This window comes from Alosa pseudoharengus, unplaced genomic scaffold, assembly GCF_046254945.1.
Source record: "Alosa pseudoharengus isolate Yale_2024_CS ecotype anadromous, Long Island Sound unplaced genomic scaffold, YU_APseudo_1.1 YU_APseudo_1.1_scf_15, whole genome shotgun sequence".
Lineage (NCBI taxonomy): Eukaryota > Metazoa > Chordata > Actinopteri > Clupeiformes > Clupeidae > Alosa > Alosa pseudoharengus.
The window spans coordinates 28,745,618-28,765,089 of record NW_027468620.1 but is presented as its reverse complement, the minus strand read 5'-3'; the positions used below and the strand labels follow the sequence as shown (position 1 = coordinate 28,765,089).

At 45.0% G+C, this 19,472-nt stretch overlaps 2 protein-coding genes across 4 annotated transcripts in view; both read right to left on the bottom strand.

The window, feature by feature from the left end:
- marchf8 (membrane-associated ring finger (C3HC4) 8) overlaps positions 1 to 1,047 on the bottom strand; it is a 62,769-nt gene extending 61,722 nt beyond the window's left edge. Inside the window, exon 1 of one of the 3 annotated variants that reach the window (XM_076286197.1) lies at positions 788 to 1,047. The gene's annotated coding sequence lies outside the window, so the exon portion shown is untranslated. Of the gene's footprint in view, positions 1 to 6; positions 610 to 787 lie in introns of those variants that run through there. The other 2 variants (XM_076286194.1, XM_076286195.1) reach the window with 2 other exon arrangements.
- Positions 1,048 to 2,995: 1,948 nt separating this feature from the next.
- On the bottom strand, positions 2,996 to 19,405 carry zfand4 (zinc finger, AN1-type domain 4). The gene is made up of 10 exons (XM_076286192.1): positions 18,898 to 19,405; positions 16,842 to 17,147; positions 12,662 to 12,737; positions 12,076 to 12,143; positions 11,582 to 11,768; positions 10,492 to 10,639; positions 7,924 to 9,195; positions 6,812 to 6,863; positions 5,313 to 5,430; positions 2,996 to 4,905 (listed from the first exon to the last, which is right to left on the bottom strand). Exons 2-10 carry the CDS (start codon positions 17,023 to 17,025, stop codon positions 4,770 to 4,772), a joined length of 2,241 nt encoding a protein of 746 aa, XP_076142307.1. The 5' UTR covers positions 17,026 to 17,147; positions 18,898 to 19,405; the 3' UTR covers positions 2,996 to 4,769.
- Positions 19,406 to 19,472: the final 67 nt, after the last annotated feature.

Here is a 19,472-nt window from a genome sequence, read left to right as displayed (position 1 = left end):
ACTTACTTGGAGCTTGCGTATCCAAGCTGTGGAAATCCGAATAGCGATGCCTGCAGTCAACCGAATCACTATACCAACTGACGGTACAGGCTCATTGTCTTGAATAAACGCTCGCTCGTATAACGCAATAGGCTACTCTATCACGGTGTATGTAGCCCAGATAAAAAAGGCAAAAATTCCAAATTGAGATCATCTTCGCTGCCACGTCGTATCACGTCATGCCCATACGAACAGTAGCCTAAAACAAAAGACCCTGCATCAATCATCTTAAGAACCCAGCGGAGTGACCGCAAATTCATAGGGCAGCCTACCTTACTGCCACAATGTTGCGACGGACATCAAATAGGCTGCACCATAAGCTACACTTCTCTATACGGCGCACTCAGTGTCACATTATTTTGGCATGGGGTCATGTATCATTTAGCCTAATGCAGTGCATTGTGAATCAAAACACAGCAGGCTATAGCAGTTCCATGGACTGACGTGATAATGAAACTAAACTGAAAGCAACTTGCGTTTATTTCCCTCATTACATTACCAGAAGTACCGCAGAAGTTTACCTAGCCTAATGATTATATGTAAAGACCAAATATTTACATTTAAATGAATACTTTCGTGTAGCACCACGACTGGCATTATGGTTACTTAAGACATAGCCAAAGTGGCAATGTCTGGATTGGAATCCTATTATTAAACTACCAAAACGTCACCCTGTAGCAAGATGGCTAGTGAAATGACACCAGTCAAAAGTGAAAAAATGCAGACGCTGTTCTCAACATTTACTCACCTTTTACTTGTTTTCCAGACTACTGGCGTTGTTTTGTTTATTTCATAGTCCCCATTTGATTGTATGCGTCACAGACTTCCGCGTTAGTGGTGGTAAAATTGCAGTGGGGGAAAAAAAGATACATTGAAAAGGGCATGCGCATCACAGAGCGTACTCGGTATGGCAGTGGCTCAGTTGAATTAGGCAGTTCGTGCTACCCGTAGGACAATTCGAATGAGATGGACAGGCAGATCTTTGTTTTTGCTGGACCTTAGTTACTTCGCCAATGTTCAGACTGTCGTTAAAAGATATAGGATATCCATGCATTATATAAAATAAAGCCAATCGATCCTAGGCTAATGTCACTGAATACCAATGATAACAGGACTGCTTGCATAATCCTTAATACTGCATAATACGAACTTCCCAGTTTTTCTGACTTAACCTTTTAATGTCCCTCCAATGAGAGCTATCTCTTGTGATGGAGGTTTTTATGAACGGCTAGATTAAAAGATGTCTCTCCACATTTCTGAAACTTTAAAGACCCATTTTGCCCTGTTGGATATGCTCTCCCCTAATATGCTTTCACTCACTTGTTGAGGACAACAGCCTCTCTGTGGAGTCCAAGATGTGTGGGTGCTTATTTGAAAGTGGCAAGTGCTCCAGCCAACGTGTCAGGTTTTGAAAGTGAACATGCTTGATGCATAACAAATAAAAAGTGCTTTATAATCCCAAATAGGGAACCTACATGCGCAAGGTAGCAGTTCAGAATACTTCCTCCTTTGTGCACACACAGTGTGATAGAGGCCAGATGTCTTTCCTGTATATCTGTGGCACATACATGAGCTGTTTCCAGGTGCGCTCTCATCTGCGACCTTGTCCAGATTGATTAGACTGAAGACAGATCAGGCTCCAAAGGGCCCTCTTACTTGGGTGATCTGATAATTCAAGTTTTTGACTCTTGTGTGTATGAGCCCACACACATGGAGGTTTCTTTTCACCCTAATCCTTCAGAGAGGAACCTGTAAATCAAGTTCTACTTGATCATTATGTGTTCTCAAACATCTAACAATGTTGAAATCTGTCTCAGTAGAATACACCATTTTGTTAAGGGTTTAATGTCATGAGGTTTAATGTCATAAGTTCATCTATCTATATTATGCAATAGCCTATGTTTCATGTTCTCGGAAGTGAGAGAAATGTGCTGACCTATTTAGTTTAGGTCAGAAGTTTGACAAAAACAAATTCAAGGAAAGCATGACAAGACTTCAATGAATTTCATTATACCATCATCTTCAATGATCTTCCAATTGCTACATAATATTGCATCAGCTTTTGTCCATAGTGATCAATTCAGCTACATTTAAGGTGATTAATTTTATTCCACCACACATAGAAAATGTTGTCAACCACAGTCAAGTAAACCATGGCAACCTTTATTGCATCTGACTTTTCTATTATTACTGAACTTTAGAACGGTATATATACGATATAATGGTATAAGTCGGTAACATTTCATGAGCGTCGACTCTGGACTGTTAGTTAGCAGCCACAATATCAAAGGACATACTCCATTTAATTTGCGTAGTAAAGCCAGTGGCCTTTATATAAGTGTTTAATCAAACTGAAAATCCCACAATTCTCCACAAGCACACTGCCAAAGGTTTGAACAGTACAATGATTACTCTCACATGTCATGACAGGTGTTTAGGAAGCTGAAGGAATCAAGGGCCAGAGTGCTTTTAGCATGGGCAACTGTATTTAACTACGGTTGGAACAGGAAGTGTTTAGTATGCAGACTGCACCTAGTTTACAGTTAATAATTATAGCTCCAGAATAAGAACTTCCCACACACTGTATTTTTGGAGCCAATCAGGAATCTCTAAACTATATAAAAAATAATACAAATAAACTTAGTCATGTTGAAGTGGCTGCCAACTTCCTGAAAGCAGATGTTTCAAAGATTATTATCCAGTCTCCAATAGATAACCCAGTCTCACACCCTCCAAATGTCTCTAAATATTGAACTGAGGCATTAGTTAGAGAAATTAGTAGAGTGATATGTTTTGTTTGTACACAGACAATCATGCACATAAAATGCTTAACTAAAATACAGTATATTACAAAACTCATTCTAAAGTAACTGATTCCCCTGTTGTCAGGATGAATATGTCAGTCAATCAATTCATACATTCAAGTCAGAGGTTCCTAGGACAGACAACTCACATCTCTATGCAAACACATACATTTTATTTGTTTAAACCTTCAATAATTACTTAACAGTCCTGAAAAAGTTGAAGCAATAACAGCAGATTCTTATGTGTGCAATAAAAAAGCAAGATAAATCAGAATAAAACGAAATTACTATGGCAACCAGCATAATTTCCCCATCCTCAAACACCATGCCCTTGTAAAAGCTGCGGTATGCATACAGTGGGCGCATACAATTTACAATACCTAGATGAAATACAGTACAAGTCACGTCTGCAAATTGCGTACTTGTTCTGTGAAGGCAGGACAACCTTGCAAGGTCATTTGAGAGAGAGTGTAGCAGCACAGCCTCTGTGCCTCCGTCCCCCCTCATGTCTTACAGAGCAGCCGTGTGGAGATGCTAGGCCAGAGAGATGGGGTAGAGAGTGAAGGCTTGAGTATCAAAACAGTCAGCAGAAAAACATTTAAGCACAAAGACCAACGCAATAACCCCAAGTCCCCTGCCTCCCCCAAGAAAGTCAAACATTGATATAAATATTCATTATTTCTAAAGTGCATCTCTCAAAGACCGGTTTCATGAAAGGTGAGCTTCAGTCCTATTTTAAGAAACAAAAACAGATTATTTCATATTTATGTGTGGAGTCGTGCATTTAGTCAGCTTAACCATCTTAAAATAACTACCTATGTACAAGCTAAATGTGTCATTACTCTTTTTTGCTGAAAAACACTGGACTGTTTTTCACATTGTAGTGGATGTGATCCGCTAATGCGAGTGTGCTAGTTTTTTGTTTTCCATTTTAACATGTAATTTCCTAAAGCTACAATATGTAAGACTTTCTAGTCAACGTTTGCCTGGTGTTGCCTAAACTCCTGTACCTCAGTTTTTTTTTTTTTTAGATTACAAATCAGGAAACTGTCAATGATAAGCTTGCTAAACCATATTTCTGACCAATTTATCAGTGATCTATTGGGAGTGTTTACAAGAGGAAATGCTTTAATTTAAAATATGACAAAATGGCTGCTTTTGAAAATGTTAGCAGAGACCATTTTGAGAACTGGTTCATGAATCAATCTGAATCTACATATCTGAACAGAAAGTTTCTTGGGTCTTCTTGAGTGAAGAAATGTCATGGTTAAATTGCAGGATATGGGCCAACAGATATGGGTTTACGTACTATCCTGAATTTGAATCTTACAAATTAAGTCTTTGCTGTGGGAGCTTCAATCTGATCTGATCATTTAAGTTTAATTTTGATCAAAGATGTTGATTCATCATCAACATCCCTGGCCAGGCTGCATCTAGTGGAACATTTCAAATCCAAATGAATTCGATGAAAATGAATGAGATAGCAGTGCAGGGCTAAATCAGGCTTCTACCAGCCCTCGTTCCTCACACTCCAGCCCATCATCTGCAGTCTGGCTGAAATCCTGAAGGCCCAGTCCCTGACTCTGAGCTTCTCTGAGTGTCTGATGTGTTAGAGACCAAGGCTTGCTGTGAAACTTCAGAGGCGAGGTTCTCTGTAGTGCGGCCCAAACTCTTCAATGAGCTCATCTTACTGAAGCCTTTGGAAATGCACAACCGTATTAAGATATGGTTTTTGAGCATGTCATATAACAACAACAAAACAAAAAAATCCCTTACATACTGTAGCTTTACACAAATATGGTGAAGAAAAAGCACACGTCGGTGATTAAGTTTATGTTCTTTGTTTTAAATGTTTGATATTCTCTAAATCGTTTCTCTTGGTTTCCCCTTCTCGTGAGCGCCCCATAACAGCACGGGTCAACGGACTCAGATCTTGGGCAGCTTTGGGGCACTGATGATGGGGTTGGTCTCCTGCAGAAGACGCCGACCAGCTGTCTTGTAGTCGTAGGTGCAGTCATGGGTTTCTGCGTACCGGTGTGAGGCACAGAAGTTGTTGCCACACCTGAGGCAGGCAAATAAAAGTTACAATTTCAGAATGATTTTCTTTTACTAATAGACCTTTTTCACAGCGGCCATTTTGACATGAAATAGTGAGGCAAGTGCAGGTGTTACTAATTACATTAAAGAAGTCTCTGTTCAGTTTTAGTGTAGCAGAATCAGAACCTTAACTAATGTCATTAGTAACACCTGGTCCTGTCATATATATCATGTCAAAAATGCCTGCTGTGAAAAAGGTCCATTTTGTTTGGCACACAGAGGCTACACTGCACTGATTAGAGTGGAACCCTGGTCATCTTGGGATTTTGGATCAATATACATGAGATGTGAAAAGTTTCAGTTTCATCTTGGAGAAGGAAATCCCAAAACAATGCACGAGACAGACAACAATAAACAGGTGAGCTCCTGTACCTGCACTCATAGCTGGTGGCTAGCCCAGTTTTCTTGCCACAGAAGAAGCAGTGCTTTGAGCTCTTTTTCTTGGAGCTCAGAAGGGGCTTCACTGGCGGGAGGTGAAATGTTGGAGTGCCTGAAATGCCATATTAAGAAATAAATAAAATTCCATTAATGTTTCAAATTTCGCTCGGAACAAGCATAAGGGGCTAGGCAATTGTAGTGATAAATGCACATTACTGTAAGTTGGTTAAAACTACAGAAACATTCTGAACGCACTTCCTGTCGCATGTTCAGTAGAAGCTGTGATTTAGCAAATCATAAAGATATTGGAGGGAACGTGTGACAGAAAGAGAGGTGAGCACACACACAACAGGCTGATAAGACCTGCGGTGGGACGGGATGGGTAAGGGAAGCGCCGCGAGTGGCACTGAGCCATGACATTGCATTTCTATGTCTGGGCTATCTGTGCTGATATACATTGTCAACCAGATACTGGCAGGCGGGGGTGCAGTGGAACATGAGCGTACGTCGGTAGAGAAGCACAGTGCAGAGATGCATATCATTACCAGAAAAGATGAAATGGGAAGAAAAAAACTATGCTATAGTAGGTAGTAGCTTTGAGCATAGTTTGGTGTGAGGACATGTGTTTTTTTTTCCGTTGTGTGTGTGTGTGTGTGTGTGTGTGTGTGTGTGTGTGTTGGAGATCTTGGGTTCATTTTCCTTTTGCCTGGTTTCTCTCGTCTGTGTAAATATTTAAAGGCACTGCCTGCACACGGCATGGCTCATACAACATGCATCAGCTTATTTCTCAGAGCGCGCTGCTGTCCTGCCTCTCGCTTTGACCCCCCCCCCCCCGAGTTGAGGGACTGCCTTTCATCAGGCACACACTCGGCTGCTAGAGGTCTCCCCGCACGACCCTCCAGCCAGACCCACCAAGGACAATAATCAGCCAGGCTGCTCCACAAAGCCAATGCGAAGTACTGCATACAGCCACTGTTTGCATTGGTACTGTAAAGCTCAATATAAAACTACTGGTGGCACAGGTGTTCTGTACCAGGATGAGATATATTTAAAACAAGGAGAAGAAAAGAGAGAGAGAGGGACAGTGACATTACAACACAACAGGGCTATAGAGATGGGCTGCCTCTTCTCCCTCACACCAGTCAAAGGGGAAAAACAAGATGTCCTGAATCACACTGGAAAACAACAACAGTGTCTCGCCACATGCCATTCCTGTTATCCATTTAATGTTGGAGTCTACAGTTGGAGTTTAGAGTTGTGGTTTAGAAAATGCCTGTCTTGCACAGATATGAGACTGAAAGAATAGACTATGATAGAGGAGGCCCATCGTAGAATGTCAAGGATATGGTGTTTTCACACAAGAGCCCACAGAACTTTCCAGAAATTTACCAACCACATTCTTTCATGCAGGAGGATATTTTCTTAGAGATATTCTATCGGTGTTTGGTTCTGTGGTGGAGCTGAATTGGTGTCCAGGAATCAGCATGACTCACCTAATCTCCGTATGGTACTTGAAGGTCCTGATGCACCCAGACTGTTGACGGACTGAAACGAAATATGATTAAGGAACAGTGAACAATGGCACAAATAAGGAACAAGGAACTAAAGAAACAGCTTCATCTCCCAAGCAAAGCCACAATCAAGATTTGAACATCCTTGTTTACATCTTCATCACTTGAAGATGACTTTGAAGAGGGATAAAGTGACATGATTGGGTTCACAGGATGTCTTGTACATAATCATATCACTATGACAACATAACTGATTAGCTCCTAAATAACTATTCTCTAGTTCTGAGTATACAAATATTTAGTTTACATGATGATGTTCCCATCAGATTCTTCAACTTGGCTTGTTATGAAAATATCACCAGAAGTGAACACTTGTCAGATGCCATTTTTTAAAAGATGGTGGCCAACTTGGAGGCTAACTGGCTGAAAGTAAGTAACCCTCTAAACCCCAACCCTCTGGTGTTCACCAATTATCAGCCAAGTGAGGCACGGACAAGGGAAGGAAATATATCCAATCTAAGCAAAATGAGCATGGAGGTCAACACTAGGTAAACAAAGATAGCCCTGGAGAATGATATTCATGGGGACTTAAGTCATTCATCTGCTGTAGATGAGCATATGGAGAATGACGCACATGGTTTTCTTGCATCAGGGCATTTTTATTCATAGCCATTTCCCAGGGGAGTTCTAATGGTAAAAATGGGTAGCCTATTATTTACAAGGCCAGGGCTACTTTTAAATGACCTCACCATTTCCGCATCATCTGGGTCAACAAGAATACCTCCCCACCAGACATTTGGCAATTAAAATAAATACTGAAAAACTCAAATCAGTCACTCCAATAGTATCATATACTCATACTACATATTTTCCCATTAGTAGGTATGAAACCACTAAATGTGGTTGAAACTTCACCTTCTTAGTCACTGTATTTTAAGTAGCACACAATCACCTCTTACGGTCATAATTCCACAAGTGCAATTGAGGTAATAAGATGGGAGGCATTCTGGCTCATTCAGATTGTGACAGATCAGAGAGTCCCCACTAAAGATCTGTTGCCGAGCAGCAGGATTCCCCTGCACTGGCAGACTCACCGGGTGGGAGACGGCCGGCCGCTGCAGGGGGCAGATTCGGCGGAGTAGGTCCTGCTGCAGCTCCTGCAGGCTGGCCTGGAGACGTGCCTGTAGCTGGGGCTCAGGCCCGCAGAACGTCCTCTCCAGACGTTCCAGCACGCGGGGCGGCGGCGCCGCCGCTGCTCCCAAGGGGCCCTCCCGCCCGCCATTGCTGCCACCACCACCACCACCGCGCCGTGCCAGGGAGGCCAGCAGCTCGGCGCTGCTCACAGAGCCCAGTGGCTCTTTGGCGGCCTTGTTGGCCATCTTGGTGATGTCCCTGGCTTCGGTCCGGGAGAGGACGCTCCGGGCGGGGCCGCCGAACTGGGCGGTGGGGGAGGTGCCGTTCGGGGGCACGGGGGAGCCGTGAGGGTGACGGTCGTCGAGCGGCAGGCGGCAGTGCGGCGGGCTGGAGCGCAGGGAGGCTCCGGTGAAGTCGAACGGCTGCAGGAGGCGATGGCTGGACGGGGAGGAAGAGGAGGAGGAGGAGGAGGAGGACGGCGCCGCCGGCTCCGTGGGGAGGTGCAGCGCGCTCAGCCGCGCCCCGTCGGACACGTGCTTGGCCCCGACGGACCAGCCGCCCGCGGAGCTAGAAGCCACTGCCTCCGAGAGCAGGGGCGCCGCGGGGAGCTGCTCGGCCACGGCCCCCAGCGCCTCCATGGAGCCCTCCTTGGGCGCCGGCAGCTCCAGGCTCAGTGGCTCCTGGAGCAGGTCGCTCAGGGGGACCAGGGGGACCAGCTTCTGCTTCTCGGGCAGAGACGCCTCGTTCAGAAGCGCCAGCCCTCTGCCCTTGAGGTCCAAGTCGCCCATGGAGCTCTCAGGCAGCGCGCCGCTCGGGCACAGAGACAGGGGTGGGTACACGCAACCCGTAGCCAACTTGGAGCCGCCCATGTCCAGCCGAGACACTTTGGGAGGGGGCCGGACTTTGCTGACCGGGCACTCCCACGACTCCTCCTCCTGGAGCATGTAACAGTTGGAGCCGGCGAACAGCGGCAAGGCCTGTCCAGTCGAGGCACACTCAGGGAGGGAGGACAGAGGCATGTGTGCGGACAGAGCCGCAGAGAAGGAGGGGCCGGGGTCGGAAGGTTGCTGCTGGTTTTCGATTGGAGGTAGATGCGTTGTGGTGGCGTGCGATTGGCCGCCTTGAGGATGGACCCTGAGGAGGCGGTGGTGGTGGCGCCCGGGAGGGAAGGAGCTGCTGCAGGCGCGTGGCCCCCCAGGTGGCCTGGGCTTCAGCTTAGCACTCTTCTTGGGCTGCGGGCGCGCACGGGGGGGGGGGGGGGGGGGACACAGAGAACACATGACAAAAGACAACACAAAGGTTAGAGGAACTAAGGCAAGAGCACACCATCCAGCACCTGACTGAAAGAGGCACAACCTAATTACTTCCAGTCATTATGCTACTCAAGACTCAAAAAATAATTAAACATCCAGTATATGTTCTCCTCCAGTATTGTATATTGTTTTTTCTAAACAATATACAATACACTCATATTTCTCAATACATTTGACTGTGTAGCTTAGCTTTAAGCAGGGTCCATATTTGTGAGTATCAATAGTAAACAATATGTGCAAAAATAGCAAGGCATAGGATACTATCAGTTAAAGCAGTTAAAGCACACAACCCATTCTTCGACCCATGGACACTTCTAATGAACTTCTAAGTCTAATGAACCATTTCCTCCCTTGCTGTGACTGGATCAGAGAGCATCTCATTCCCTGTGTGTCTGATGTGCTATTTATTAGCCTAGCGCCGGGCGGGCAGAGGCAGACAGTGCAGCTGAGGAGACTCTTCCCAGCAGCGAGACAGTAACATCTGCACTTTCGGAATTGTTTCTTGTCGCCGATTTAATTAGATGTGTGAAGTGTGAAACGAGTGACAAGACAAGACAAGTGCTCCATGCTGTTCCCGTCCTACAGCTGCCCTGATGAGAGGCTGCAGCATCTAAGTCGTTCTGTGTAGGCAGCCGTGGCCTACTGGTTAGCACTTCGGACCTGTAACCGGAGGGTTGCCGGTTCGAACCCCGACCAGTAGGAATGGCTGAAGTGCCCTTGAGCAAGGCACCTAACCCCTCACTGCTCCCCGAGCGCCGCTGTTGGTGCAGGCAGCTCACTGCGCCGGGATTAGTGTGTGCTGTGTGTACACTGTGTGCTGTGTGTGTTTCACTAATTCACGGGTTGGGATAAATGCAGAGACCAAATTTCCCTCACGGGATCAAAAGAGTATATATACTTATACTGTTTAGACTGGGAATGTACAGTGCAATACAGTGCAACAGCAAAAAAAGAAACAGAAGAAAAAAAGTGCCACCAGGGGGTTACTGTGAAGCAAGGTCACTGGCTTATCCAGGTAACGGCTGATCTGATCTCAAAACAATACTTCAGAAAAAATACACTTCCGTCACTTCAGAAGCAATACATTCAAAGCATTGTTTTGAGGATCAGCGGTTACTCCTGAAGTTACCAGGGTAAGCCAGTAACCTCACTTCGTAGTATAGGCCTCAGCTCTCTTTGAGTCAGTCATCAGTACTAGCTGAGGCAGCCTTGTACCTTTTTACTGAGGTTCATGTTCTCCATCTTGGCCTTGAGGAGCTTCATCTTGGTCATGGTGATGGAGTTCTCCAGCGCCTGCTGGCCCATGGCCACGCCATCGGCCTCCTCCTCCTCTTCGGCGTAGACGTTGTACACAGAGCCCCCGCTGAAACAATACGTGCAAATACTCGTCTGAAATTCCACAGCCCTGAATGAAACGCCTCAGGGCCAACATTTTTTAAATTCCTGCAGCCTTGTTACAGTTTCAGGTCTCGTATGGAATGCAGTGAATGAAGTAAACATTTTGTACACAACACAAGGCAAAGCATCAAGAAATTAAGATGTTATGGTGTAGTAAACCACAGCCATAAGCAGCCCTAATGCTGGCATAGTGTATACGTCAACATTGCCTCCTTTTCGGATGATGTGGTCTACACATGCGTATGAGCTTAACTGTGGCAAAGCAAAGGTTCTACCTTTAAGAGACAGAGCAGTGAGACTGCAGATGTGTGGTTTTCAGAAGTACAGCTCGAGAAACAAGGGCGCGGATATGAAACATCTAATAGGGAAGTGAGAGTCATGTGGTCTTCAGATACAATTTGAACAGGTTGCATTTACGGCACACACTCTGATGCACTGTGTGCACATCTGCTTGACTGACTGCAAATGTCTTGACAGTCAGACAGTTATTTATGTATGGCTCCCTTCAGAGCATCTTCTCTGCTGTACACTGTGTTCAATTTGCCATGCCTGCGCTAACTTGACTGCCTAGGCTATCTTCTCCTTTTGAGGCTCAGTGCTGATGTGAGCTTCATCACACTGTCTTGTGCAAGTCCTGGCACTACGTGCTCTGTGACTCACTGCATGCTATGATTTACACGCAACACCCTGTACATCACAAATCATCCTGCATTTCCAGATAACCGAGTGCCTCATCATTAGGAGTGAGGATTTTTTACAAATAAACAAATTTGTTAAGATAAGGCATGACACTACTAGAGAGAGTCAGAGAGATAATTACAGTGCCTTCCAAGGAACTCCCAGGGTTGCATCACCACTGCCTGCAATTAACCTTCACTTTCACTGGAATACAGAAAGCCATGCAAACCTTATGGACTCTGACACTGGGGTGAGCGTGCCATCTCCTCGATCCACCACCCGGAAGAAGTTGAGCTGGTCTCCCTCGCGGTACACCAGGAAGGTGACCTGTTTGTTGGGCACGGCCTTCTCCCACACCTCCTCTCGGCTCGCCTCCATGTACTCAGCCATCTCCTTCAGCGAGTTATCCACCGTCACTACATGCAAACAACACAAATGGGAACATTTCAATTTCACATTCTAATGATGGGTCATACCATAGAGATGCTACATCTCTTTTGCCCAGTATTCAGTCTTCTTTTAGAACAGACCCACTATCTTTACTGGAAACAGAGAGGAACTGAGGCTCTGCATCTCTAAAAGTTCAGCGGACTGAAAGGTCACTTCATCTGAACCGACACTAACGGGTGATTTACCGCAATCAGTGAGTTAGCATTACAAGTCACATTACTCATTACAAGTCACAACCAGAAATCAATCAACCCCCCAGCAGACTTGACGTACCTCTTCTAGTGTTGATGGGCCCTCCCCTCATCGCAAGGACCAACTTCAGAGTGCAGCCCTCTGCAATGCTTTGGTAGAAAAAAAGAAACAAGAACAGTCTTGCATCAGCAGTGCCTCTGAGGAGCGGGTCCAGCTGATCTTATGTATGTGTCTAGGAATTCAAATAAGCTCCCAAAACACCCGAGGAACCAAACTCGTCTCCTCCCAATCCCACCTCAAATGCTGCCATTTAGAACTTGAAAAGCACACTGTGTGCTGTCCCGCAGTCACATCCCAATCTCAGCACAGGGCTTTCATGTGGAAAATGAGGCGACAAGAATTTATGACAATTCCACCATCTGCGAGCAGCGAGCTGAACAGGCTACATCCAACGGGAGTAGTTTAACCCAGTTAGAGCTGGCTTTCCAAGCACAGCGAGTGAATGAATACGCTTCGTAGTGCTTGCTGCTCAAGACATCTGAAGACTCTGTCTCCTCGGAGATGAAATGCATTCCCAGCACAACGGAGGCAAATGCAGAGCATTACCATTAGGCAAGAACAGAGACAGGAGAAAAGGAGAAAAGCTGCACCCAAAAACATCACTTACTTATAGTCATGCAAACAGTATTCATCCTCCAGCTCCAGATTGTTCCAGATCAAATGTTGCTGAGCAACTGGAATACCTTAAAAACAGAAGCAAAGAGTTGTGAAGAGGAAAATTACCATCATTTTCATAAAAAAAATGACATGGCCAGCCCAATTGTGTTCTGCAGGATGAAAAGAGCAAAATTCTTTCCACCATAATGAGTGCACACCAATTACTGGCAAATGATCTTTGCATTGTGTACGAGTGTGTGTGTGTGTGTGAGACGCATGACTAAGGTGTAATGGTAGGGGGGGTGCAGCCTGTTCGATGCAGCTATTCACTGAGTCACTAAATGGCTGCAAACTAGACCAACACCACCACAGCCTGGAGGCAGGCTTGCAACCCCAACGCACAGGCAGTAATTACAGAGCAAAATCTGGCTGGAACGCTGTGGCCATGTGGCGCTCTTGAGGAGTTCAGTTACACACACACACACACACACACACACACACACACACACACACACACACACACACACACACACACACACACACACACACACACACACACACACACACACACACACACACACACACACACACACACACACACACACACACACACACACACACACACACACACACACACACACACACACACACACACACACACACACACACACACACACACACACACACACACACACACACACACACACACACACACACACACACACACACACACACACACACACACACACACACACACACACACACACACACACACACACACACACACACACACACACACACACACACGGTTCATACCAAAGATAATCACTCCCCCTACAGTACAAGCGCCTCCAGAGCAGGCAGCCATGCAAAAGCTAGCATTAGCACACAGCACTCATGACTGATTCATGCCCCTGAGAGGCTGTGGGCTTTAAGATCGCCGTGAGCTGAAAGCCGCAGTGGCTCAGCTCAGTAAGCCGGTGCAGGAGGAAGTGGGGAGGGAGCAAAACAAGACAGATTCCTCCCATTCCAAAACACAAGCGGCATCCTAATCAGCTCGACCAGCAACCGTCAGCCTGACTCCACAGCAACAGGGAGTCAACATGCCGGGCGTCATTAAACCAGACAGTGCACCTATGGCATTACATGACATTTCCTATCAGAGACTCAGTGATCACACCACTACAGACCATTCAGGAGAACCACCATTTTCATGTTTAGCAGATGGACCGATGCAGGATGTGAATCTCTGCATGCTGACCATTTTAAAATGGTGGCTGGAGCCAGACTCTGTGTGGTGGGCAGTGTTTTTGCCCATGGCAATGCCAAGGCAACCTCACACTCCACTTGTGAGACATGCCTGGTCATGCCCGGCGCCTCCCGCCACTGGTGCACACCAGGAGGTGCATCAGAGCAGCCGGCAGAGGCTGGCCGCAGCAAGCAGAGCCTTGGACTGGGGCTATAATTATCTGGAAGTGTTGGTTTACAGGGACATTACAGAGCCTTGGTCAGGAGGTGCTCTTTTTGTGGGATTCATTAGAGAAGTGAGTGACCCCAGTGCTCTGACCATGCCAGTTTTTTAAAGGGTGACAATGACATGCTGAAGCATATCGCTTCTGGTTTAAAGCAACACCAAAGAACTTTTCTTCTGTCGCACGCACGCTATTTGTTTATCCAGCAACGGCTTTGCAAATAACGATGTCCATAGACAAGGTAGAATATGTTGCATGATTTTATGAAAGTATACGATGTATTGCGACATCATGCAAGTCAAATTTGTAGTTTCTTATATCTCATTGGCAAACTTACATAGTGCGGTTGGTTACAGCCGATAGAGGGCCGCGAAGCGAATGCAGAAGTGCCGTTTACCCTGTTATGAGTTGATGAACCACGGAAACAATTCTGGAAACATTATTTTAAGGTACAAAAAACTCTTTGGTGTTGCTTTAAATAGGAGATGGGTTTTTTAATACACCTCAATGTGACCGCTGCAGAGGAGAAACGGGACCTTGAGGGAACAACATGATGTGCATAACTAAGGAGGAATTCTGCATGAGACAAGAAAACAAATGGAGAGTGTGTGTGTGTTATTACTGTAAAATAACACTGACCCAGTTTCACACTGACTGCCCAGCACATTTTTCATGTGGTACATATCCCAAAGGGCACAGAGGTTAGGCTGTGTGGTACCACATTTACGCACGTGGTTGCCAATCACAAGGGTTAAAAGTGGCAGCGAGCAAGATAGCCACCACGAGTGCGAGGGCATGTTTAGAGACGGGAATGGATCGCTAGAAGACCGGGCTGAGGAGCACTGCGCTCTCATTTACCTTTCCACGCCACACGCTGTTAATCAACAGCCCAATTCAAGTCCTTCACTCAGCCATTACAGCAAACAAATGACTGGAGACGAGTATCAAGAGGCTCTCACAGCGGCCCATTCACATCCATTTCCTTTCCTCTTCCTTTGTAGTTGCTCTGCAGACTGCTCCCCTTTACAGACAGACATCAATGGCACAAACGGTGACCCAGGTGTACTGGGGCCATTTGTACTGCGTGACAAAGGGAGAGCAGGTCCTTCTGCTTAAAAGGGGAATTTTTTTTCCAGCAATTAATATGAGGAATTCATTTTTTATTGCTTGAGTTCGTTTTGATTTAACCTGTGCTTCAAAGGAGAGACAGAGTTGTCAGCAGGAAGTTGTTACTGAGCATAATCCCCAATGCCAGGGAGGACGATTTATTGGCCACTCCTCATCTGAACTGTTCATGTGTTAAACTGATGAAACATGTTCAACTGCATGAGTGGCTCGCTTTAACAATGGCAATTACTCACCCTGGCAACTGGAAACCAGACCTTTTGAGTGTTTAATTTTTATTAGGGTATCTCCCTCACACACACACACACACACACACACACACACACACACACACACACACACACACACACACACACACACACACACACACACACACACACACACACACACACACACACACACACACACACACCTTAAAGATAAGAGCACTGCTCAGAATCAATTCTGATCTGTGCTGAAGGACAGCTTTCAGGGCTTGAGGCAATGAGGTTTGTCAATATCTCAAGGCTTCATATGCTTTAGGTTGCCAGGTCTAAATTTGATTTGCATTACACAAGGGTTCCAATGACAATCTACTCCAATCACATTTCAAATCAAGCTCTCAAAATCTAGACTACAAAATCAACATAACTATACAAGCATTTAATGGAACGACCGCATTCTTTAACGGAACAGTCGATTAATACTGTATCATTGTGGGACCACTGCCCAACTATGTTGTGCACCTGTGAATACATAGCCATACTGTAGCTTTTGGTGCACCTTCAGTATGCAGTTAGAGTAAAAAACTCTGCCATGACTGACCACACTTGACACAGTTAAGTTTAGATGAGGTCTGTTTGCCAGCAGTGACTGAGTCAAAACACAATGTCCTGGGGCAAAAGCAGATAAAGTTGACACTTCTGCATACGTGTGTCAATCTGTGTAAACCGTTACATTTGTATGCACATTCATCTGGTTAAAGACCCAAAGGTGACCCAGGAGCGCCTACAGAGAAGACTAACTTCTTGAAGAGAGATAAGCTACTTGATTTCAGCTTTTCCAGGCAGAGTTGCTGCCTCTCTGCAGGCACTCAGTGATAAAGGGGTTTGTGGTGCTGCCTGGGGCAGGCTACACTGTAATGGGACTGATGAAGGAGAAAAGCAAAAGCCGCCTCGTCTGTACTGCTTGTTTATATTCATCACATGAAGCCTAAACAACATGGCTGTCTAGGCAAATAAACTTTCTCTGAGGTAAACCAACATTTGCAAATAAAACTTTGTTTCATTTAAGTGCATCCTGGAATTCAGTGCCACTCCTGATACCACACAGTCCTACGTTACTGTAATTGTGTGAAGAAGGCATTGTGGGAAACTCTGGGTGCATCTTTTTGGGTTACATCCCATATTGGGAGAGTACCAATGCTTGCAATTTGACCAACAAAAATAAAAGTGCTGTCAATATAATTTTATCAGCCAATATAAGGGAAGGTGCAATCATATGCAGAAGCACACTGCTGCAACAACCACAGTCAGACATTTCTTTTTAAAAAATAAATTGGAGACACTACATTGTAACAAACAAGCAAACCAAGTGTAGAGCAGTAATAGATACCTTCAAGCCTTTGGATCTTTGCCTTCACAGATATGACTGTCTCAAAGGGTGAGACACGCAGCTCAAAGCAGGTGCCAGTCAGTGTCTCTATGAAGAGCTCCATAGTCTCATAGAAGGCCAGCTTGTAAGGGACTGCACCAAGATGGTCATTGTTGAAGAAAGGAGGCTCCTTCTTTTGTGCCATGGCTCAGGGCGGGAGGGGACCAGTAGGAACCTCTAGTAGTAGACAGCCCCGAGGCCTGTTGGAGAACGGCCTGGATGCTCACCAGTGCCATCCAGGATGAGCATCATGAGGCAGACCCAAGGCTGTAGAGAGATAGACAGGAGGGGAGAACAATACATTGCAATTACATAACCTATGCTGAAACAGGAGGTCCGCTGAGATGACTATTCAGGGTTTCCCAGATCATTTAATTCCATTTGTGGTGGTTGGTTTGCAGAATTAACTTGAATGCAACAGTTTTTTACCAAATTAGCACAACGTGGTTATGATGCTAACCAGATTTAAGCACAATTTAGTACAACCTGGAAAATCATTGTGTGGTGGGCAATGTTGATATTGTGGTGGGCCGCCACACATAAGTCAATGTATGGGAAACACTGCTATTACACCATACTAAGACCAAAGAACTTAATCACCCACTGTTTGTTCTGCTGTAAGGATGTCAAGACTTGGCTTAAAAAAAAAGATCTGCTCCTAACTTGCATTTCATAACACAATAAACATGAGACATACAGTTACAGAGCACACAATAAACTCAGATGCTTTTGCATTACACACTACATTATTTAACGTCAAAGGCCATGGCTTAAATGTAGGTGTAGAGTAGCAACTAAAAGGTAAGAGTTATATGAGCACACAACTTCCAATGAAACATTAAGCAGCGTTACATCGGGTAAGCTTGACTCTAATGACTGTTACGTAATTCCAGTAATAGGACAGATACAGTGTCAACCCCTAGTTATTACATAGTCCTAACGGAACACATGGGGTGAAGACAATGTGCCTTGACCGTCTGCAAGGAGAGAGGGGCAAGTAACCCTGACCTGAAGTAATGCATGACAGTCTAGGATTCAGTTCAAGATATGTATTTTTCCTATTTCAAAATATTGCTGTTCAATCATGTGTTCAATCTTGGAAATTGCCCATTAACTATGCTGTTTGTTCAACAAACATGGCTGTTTTATTCCCACATTCAATATTGTTGGGATTGGCACAAAAAAATAGACAATTCTCAGTGTACATGTTAGGCATTGTGATGCAGTGCGCAATATGTCAGTTGAAACTTGTATCATTAAATAATCAATTTAAAACAGAAGCATGGCAGTCATACACAAAACATATGGTAAAGATTTTTGGGATGAACTAAACATGGCCTATTTGGACTATCCTTCATCAGATAAGAATTAGCCTACCTACACCAGCATCACAACTAAATGTTGTTCAAGTTAATTCAAGTCCCAGTGAAACACAACATCGTCTCACTACTGGGCAAAGATTTTAGGCCTGTAACTGCGACGTCACTCTAGTCTAAACATACTCAGATAACGTTATTCAGATTATCTGCATTAGTGGCAGACTGGCAGTGTTAGAAGAACTGACGGCAGCTGTGAGTCAAGTTAACATTAACGTGTTTTAAAATCCATTAGGCCTATATGTTTTCACTAAGATATTTCACCAGTGAGATATTGTGCTTCAGGATTACACAATTATACATAGGTTATTATACACACAGGTGACCGCAGCATTCTCAGCGGACTCAGCCCAATTATGAATAGTGCCGTATAGCTCGGGAGAAAAAAGATCACACCGACTAGCCAACATTGTCACGGATAGAGAAAAGCTGGCACTCCCAAAGTAACGTTAACGTTACGTTTTATATACGCTAACAAAAGACCTCGCAAAGATGACATTCCCTTAGGATGCCGGTACTGGCAGATAACGGTCTATTGCATGCAATCTGAAAAACAACTTTAATTTGCTGAAAAATGGCTTTGTAATGTAGGCACAAGAAGCTAGTAGGCTGGCTAGCAAACATAGAATTGCTAACAATACCTCGTCAGTAGGTTCAAGTCGCAGCCAGGGCCAGTCGTGGGTTCGCCTTTCGCTTGACTTAATAACGTCTTCCTTGAGATACAATTATTTCTGGAATCATGTTTTAAGGTTTTGCATCTCCAGAAAAGCATACTTTGATGCTCTAGTGGATGAGCTCACTGTGTCCATCAATAACCCTAGTACAACACGGGCATCAGGCCAAAAAAGCCCATTGTGACATTTCTTGATTGACAAGAAAGAACGCCTATGACGTCATTCACCAACCAAATAAAATACTGTGTGGTCCAATGGGGGCCACGAGGAGGCGGGATTGCACTTGCTCAACTAGACGAAAGGAACGTTGCCCTCCCTTTGTCTCCCGGATGTTAACTGTCTCCAACAACAATTCACACGTGACTGATGACCCTAACATTGTATTCCCGAGAGATGGCAGTAGACATGCAGAAAGGACTTTGCGCTTGCCGAAGGATGGCAAAGTGAGACTGTGGCTGTCATAGCTCATCAGCTGAGAGGCCAGTTTGGAAGCAAGAGGACCACAGGAAAAAAGCAGCGCACCCAGGACTAAACCTATATTA